General features: G+C 54.5%; 2 protein-coding genes across 4 annotated transcripts; one reads left to right on the forward strand and one right to left on the reverse strand.

Moving 5' to 3' along the window:
* Nucleotides 1-48: 48 nt before the first annotated feature.
* LOC130709294 (uncharacterized) lies at nt 49-1,482 on the reverse strand. Its single transcript, XM_057557566.1, has 3 exons — nt 1,472-1,482; nt 645-1,134; nt 49-348 (listed from the first exon to the last, which is right to left on the reverse strand). The coding sequence occupies exons 1-3, from the start codon at nt 1,480-1,482 to the stop codon at nt 49-51; spliced, it is 801 nt and encodes a 266-aa protein (XP_057413549.1).
* On the forward strand, nt 706-5,190 carry RBP5 (retinol binding protein 5). 3 transcript variants are annotated; one of them, XM_007170118.3, is made up of 5 exons: nt 706-796; nt 1,708-1,788; nt 2,066-2,253; nt 4,493-4,594; nt 5,052-5,190. In XM_007170118.3, exons 2-5 carry the CDS (start codon nt 1,716-1,718, stop codon nt 5,103-5,105), a joined length of 417 nt encoding a protein of 138 aa, XP_007170180.2. In that variant the 5' UTR covers nt 706-796; nt 1,708-1,715; the 3' UTR covers nt 5,106-5,190. The 3 variants fall into 3 exon arrangements, with proteins under 3 accessions (XP_007170180.2, XP_028019313.2, XP_057413315.1); XM_028163512.2 differs by lacking the exons at nt 4,493-4,594; nt 5,052-5,190 and adding an exon at nt 2,778-3,231 and having other exon boundaries at nt 2,061-2,253; XM_057557332.1 differs by lacking the exons at nt 706-796; nt 4,493-4,594; nt 5,052-5,190 and adding an exon at nt 2,778-3,231 and having other exon boundaries at nt 1,576-1,788; nt 2,061-2,253.
* The last annotated feature ends 688 nt before the right edge of the window (nt 5,191-5,878 follow it).

Here is a 5,878-nt window from a genome sequence, read left to right on the forward strand (position 1 = left end):
CTGGAGCCCGGCGTCCTGGCTCTCTCTCTCATGCCCACCCCATCCCCGCTACTGCAGGATGACGTCAGCACGGCCAGGCGAGGATTGATGGGGCCGCTGGCCAATCGGGTGACTGGGGTGGGGGGCCAGGTGCTGCAGGGAGGGGGGAGGGAACCAATGGGACCGGAGAGCAGGGGTGGGAGAACGTGTTAGGGCTTTTTCCCCTGACTGCAATCTGGGGGAGCAAGGGAACTGCGGGGGCCGGGGAGGAAGCTGGAAAGCCGTAGAGGGGGTGGGAAAAAAGAGGGCCATGGGGAGAATGAAGACGCGAGAAGCCCGGGGGTGGGGAGAGCAGACGTCAACGGAGACCTGAGGGAGGCGAGGAGGGACAGTATCCGCGTCACCCCACCACCACCATCACCAACTCTGCATTAACCTCTTTTCACAGCCCATTCCATCAGCGAGTCCCTGCTGGGTGCCTCCTGGGAACCGCGCAGTCAAACCTACAACCTGACCCCGACCTACGCTAGCATTTCATTTCCCAGCCCCAGGTCTCTGAGAAAGCTACGGGGTGGGCAGTCGGGCCCCGTGGACCCGGTTCTGGGACCGGAGGAAGAGCTCACCCTCCCTCACCCTCCCTCACCCGCTCGCCCCAAATTTCCCACCTTAACCCCTGATGAACCAGCCCAGTTGGTTCTGAAGCCAGGGCGGCTGGTAGGTTCGAGAGGCAAAGAAGAGTCCGCGTCGCGGGGAGGGAGTGCGGGGCGGGGCACACGGTCACTGAGGCGCACCGCCCCCCGCAATGGGAGTACATCTGGTAAGCGTGGGCCGGCCAAGGGCTGCGGACGGGGGTGGCTGACGGGACCATCAGTGACTCCAAAAGGAGAGGGGAACCTCTGGGTCCCAAGCCGAAGCGCGTAGAATTCTCCCGAACAGCCAGCCGACTCCTCCCTCCCCTGCTCCAGCCAGACTTTGTCAGGCTGCTGACGGCCCCCTCTGCAGTTTCTCTGCTCCCCTCCTAATGGTCCTATAGGACAGAGTCTGGAAAGCCAGTGTCGGGCCCCCAGCTCAGCGAAGCTGTCCGAGGGATCTGTAGGGGCCAGCGCTGGAGGATTTTCTTCACTGGGGCTCCCGGCCAGCTGGCTGTCCCCCCTTCTTTCCCCACCTCCTCCCCCTCATACCTTTCGGGATCCCCTACTCAACCCCAAGGTCTCAGGATATTGTTAGAACTCACCCTTGGGTGAGTCTGAAAGGATGCCCCCCTCCACCCAGCAAGACCAGCTCCCTCCCAGGAGAGGCTGCCCCCGGAGTCTCAGGACGGTTCCCAAACCTGCCAGAAATGGGCTGGAAGCCAAAATTGACCTTCGGGATGGCTCAAGTGTTGCCTGACTGACAGCCCCAGATCCTGGTCCAGGTTCCTTCCTCAGGAGAAGCCGAGGTCAGGCAAAAACTTGCCAAGTCCCTGCGCCTCTCTGGAGCTGCAGACACCAGCCTCACACTCATCACGGTGGGGGGGAGGGAGGGAAGGAGGAAGTCTGGCAGGAGCTCTTACTGCAACAGGGCCCCAGCTCTATAAAAACCCTGGTAGCACAGACCTTACACAAGCTGCCTCTGTGTGTGTGCAGAGGCTGGCCAGGAGTCTCCCAGCCCCACCTGTCAGATGACACCCTCTCCCTCCTTGCCCTGTCCCCTCTATTCTCCTGAAATCTTGACCTCCACCTTGGCCAGCCCGGACCATGCCTCCCAGCCTCACCAGCTACTACTGCTTTATCTCGCAGAAGAACATGGAGGACTACCTGCAAGCTCTAAGTAATGGCCTCACCCCTCCCGAACCCTTTCACTCTCATTCTCCCCTCTCCCTTCCTGCCTCCAGTCCCATTGAGGAGGGGGGATGCGAGGGTCTGACATCGTGGAAAGGCTGGGGGTCGGGGGGCTGGGCTCCTTTTCTAGCCAGGGGCATTGCTAGGAAGGAGTAAATCCACAGTCCCAGACCCAGCCGAGGGGATGCTCCCAGCTCCAGGCTGCTGCTGGGGGTGGAGGAGCCCCTGGCCAGCTGGCTGAGAGGACCCTCGTCCTAAGAGGACAGCCCCCGTGGACATCAACATGGCTCTGCGGAAGATCGCGCTGCTGCTCAAGCCAGGCAAGGAGACTGACCATCGGGGCAACCACGTGACAGTGAAGACCCTCAGCACCTTCCGAAACAAAGTGCTGGAATTCGAGGTGGGAGTGCAGTTTGAGGAGGACTTGAGGATCACGGATGGACGGAAGTGCCAGGTACCTTTTCTCAGGCTGGCGGGGAGGGGGTGTGGATGAGCAGGGGGCACTTAACAGAGTGGGGCAAAATAAAGTGACCTTTCCCATCCAGAGCCGGGGAAGTGATGACCACAGCAGGCTATGGAGTCCCTAGGATAACAGGCTCCTGTTGTCACCCACCCAGCCCCCACTCCCTCCAACTTCTCCCCTGCCCCCTCTTAGCGCCAGCCAAAAGGGCAATAGGGGCAGGTCACCCTCAGGCCAATGAGCAAACATGCGCTCACCCTCTAGCCTGTGACCCTACAGACACCACAGTCTCTTTTCCCTCAGCCTCTTTAACCCCACTCTCTTGCAGTCCTTTCTGCTTCTTACGTGTTCCTTTTGGCCTCCTTTGCAGACCCTAGTTCCCCTATTAATCCCTTAAACTGGGATTTCCCCCCAGTATTTTGTTCTTGACCTTCTCTCTCTTGTCTGTATACTATCCATGGGCTAAATCATCTACACCCATGTGTTCGGTTACCATCTATAAACTGCCTTGGACACAGATTCTCCCGCCAGAGGCACCACCTGAGCTCCACGGAGAAGTTTCAACTGCCTGCAAAATGTTTCCATCTGCATGCCCCAAGGTCAAACCCAAAGTCAGGATCTTCCTACACAAACCTATTCCTGCTTTTATATTTACTGTCTCCATCAATGTCAACAACCAGCAGGACCAAAGCCTGGGAGTCACAGTCATTACCTTGTGTTCCCTTACCGCCATGCTCCCAACACGTGCGCGTGTGTGCACGCACACGCATGCACACGTGCACCACATGTAATTGGTCAAGAAGCCTGTATAACTTTTCTGTGCTGTCCAGTATGGTAGCTACTAGCCATATACAGATACTGAACATTTGAAATGTAACCGGTCCAAATTGAGCTGTGCTATCAGTGTGAAATACACACTGAATTTTAAAGACAATACCTAAAAAGAGTGTAAAACAGCTCAGAAATTTTATATCGATTACATGCTGAAATTATAATATTTTGAATATTTTAGGTTGAATAAAATATATTATTAAAATTAATTTCACCTGTTTCTTTTTGCTTTTCTAATGTGGTTACTAGAAATTTTTAAAATGATATATATGGCTTGCATTTAAGACCTACTGTATTTCTACTGAACATCACTTGTTTACATGGTTGTTATCTGTTCCTTCCTAATCTTTCTCTTTGTCACCACCTTATTTCAGGCCCTCATTTCTCATCTGGTGCCCAGTCTTGACCCTCCTCTAATCCACTCTGCCTACTGCAGCCACAAGGATCTATCTAAAATGTAAAAGTGACCACGACACTCCCTGACTTAAACCCTTTCAGTGACATTTTGTTACTTTCCAGGTAAGGTCCATACGCTCCACATTGCATCCAAGGGCCTCCACACAAACATACTGGGTTAGAGCCCCTCACAACTACCTACTCTTCTTTCTTACCTCTACACTGTTTCTATCCTTGCTGGAAAGTTCCCATCATCTCCAATCTAATTCACTGCCTTGAAGACGCAGCTCTTCCCTCCCCACTCCCACCATCAACAGTCTTGCCTGGTATCACAGATACCTACCAACTGTTCCTCTATCTGATCAGGATTCTGAGCTCCCTGGGAATTCCCTGGTGGTCCAGTGGTTAGGACTCCGCACTTTCACTGCCAGGGGCCTGGGTTGGATCCCTGGCGGGGGAACTAAGATCCCATAAGCCGCATGGCACGGCCAAAAAAAAAATCCATAAGATTCTGAGCTCCTTGTTTAGGGGGGGCCTGTCCTATTGGGGGGCCTAACAATGATGATTGGAAGGCCCAGGCCCACCCAGCTGTGATCTGGGGGGTTGATCCTTCATGCTCAGGGACACTGCAGCTGCCCTTGAGACTGAGAAAAAGGAGAAAGGAGATTCCCTGGTTGGCTCCCAAACAATCTCCCTTCTTTCCCAAAATCTCCTCCAGGTCAACCAGAAGTGGCAGAGGACAAATTCTCCGTTCTTCATCCCCTAACCCCCAATTTCACCGCCCCCCATGATCCTGCTTCATCCCTGCTCTGCCCAAATGGTCACTGTCACAAACAGTGGCCTTTAGGAGTGGGGGACTGGAGTCCTGCCGAATCACTCAGAAGGAAGGGACTGGAGCAAGACAGTGTCTGCTGGATGCAAAGCAGGCGGCCCAGCCAGAGTGAGCTGGAGGCATTTGGGTGTCCTGCCCCCTCAAGTCTCCCTTTATTCCCGCTCTCCCCCATAGACCATTGTCACCTGGGAAGAGGAGCAGCTGGTATGTGTAGAGAAAGGGGAGGTCCCTAACCGGGGCTGGAGACACTGGCTGGAGGGAGAGACGTTGTATCTGGTGAGCAGGGTGAGGGCTGGGAGAGGAGACGCAAATGGGTGTGTGTAAGAGGGGGGCCTCCAGCTAGGATGCGTTCCCTTACCCAAATCGAGTCAGTCTGCTACTCCAGCCTCGCCTCCCTTCAAGGAAGGCAACTAAGGAGGGAAAACAGAAGCCCTGGAAAGAGTGGAGAGAGGAAGAAGTGGAGTGGCCAAGGTGGGCCCTGGTTGTAAGTCAGACGCATGTGCGTAAATCATGACCGGAGACATGGAGACTTAGCCACTTCAGTTCCCTGACCCAGCTACCTTCCTTCCTCTGGGGTGGAAAGCTGAGGGTTTGCAACAACGATACAATTCCCCATACATCGAGTGCTCTAGCTGATGTATCCTGAAGGATTCAATGGAGGTCAAGGACCTTGAGAAAGGGGCTTGGCTGGCAAGAACCTTCTCTGTCCTCATCATTCCTACTCTATCCCCAGGAAATAACTGCAAGGGATGCAGTGCACAAGCAGGTCTTCAGGAAGGTCAAGTAGCCAGAGAGGAGCTGAGGGCCCCCCCGGACCACGGCAGTCCCCAGTCTCCTCTTGCCTGTGTCCCCTTCAAGCCCAGATGGTCCCAGGTCAGCAGTCCCTTTCTCAGGTCACTTACCCTCCCTCTGCATCCCCCCTCCCTCCACCCCATGTTAATCTATAACTTGCAGCCCCCAGGCCAAAGCCCTTTCTTTCTCACACTGCACTGCCCGATAGCGACCTCATATCCAGTTCAAGATCTGGCCTCCCAGATGAGAGAAACAGGCAAAGGGGAAAGGAGCCCAGAGAATAGCAGATCCCCAATCTCTTTCATTCATCTGGCCTCTTCTTTTTTCCATCTAAGAACTCAGCTTTGAGCATTTGAGCATTAGTGGAAACCATACTGGTGGACCTTTTGGAAAAGTGTGACTGGATTCAAGAATTTAAACGGGAGCTACTGGGAGAGGATTTGTGTCCATTTCCTTGTCCTTCTTCTTGAGAAAACTCATGCGGTCAACAGAACCAGGCCCAAGGCATGGCCCCAGCCACACAGAGTTCAACAGACCACGTTGACCAACACCTAATGAGCCCTGGCCATTGTATGCTTGCAGCCTACATGTTGGGGAAGAGGGATGGGTCAGGGCGAGACCTCTGTCCGGTGCTGGGGGAGGCTGGAAGCTTCTAAATAGTGACCTGGCCTCCATGTCTGCTTTGGGAAGGACAGGTGGCAAGAGCTCCAGAATAGACTGAAAAGGGAAGCAGATGAAGGATACAAGGCTGAGGGCTAGAAAGATGAG

Source organism: Balaenoptera acutorostrata, chromosome 11 (genome assembly GCF_949987535.1).
Source record: "Balaenoptera acutorostrata chromosome 11, mBalAcu1.1, whole genome shotgun sequence".
NCBI lineage: Eukaryota > Metazoa > Chordata > Mammalia > Artiodactyla > Balaenopteridae > Balaenoptera > Balaenoptera acutorostrata.

Bases quoted from the DNA above. Each gene is read 5' to 3' on its own strand.
- LOC130709294 (XM_057557566.1), bottom strand. The intron at 349-644 runs GTGGGAAATTTG...CGCCTCCCTCAG, and splicing joins CTGGTTCATCAGGGGTTAAG to GTCTCCGTTGACGTCTGCTC.
- RBP5 (XM_057557332.1), top strand. From the start codon at position 1,640: ATGACACCCTCTCCCTCCTTGCCCTGTCCCCTCTATTCTCCTGAAATC. The intron at 1,789-2,060 runs GTAATGGCCTCA...TCGTCCTAAGAG, and splicing joins GGACTACCTGCAAGCTCTAA to GACAGCCCCCGTGGACATCA. The intron at 2,254-2,777 runs GTACCTTTTCTC...CCTTGGACACAG, and splicing joins CGGATGGACGGAAGTGCCAG to ATTCTCCCGCCAGAGGCACC.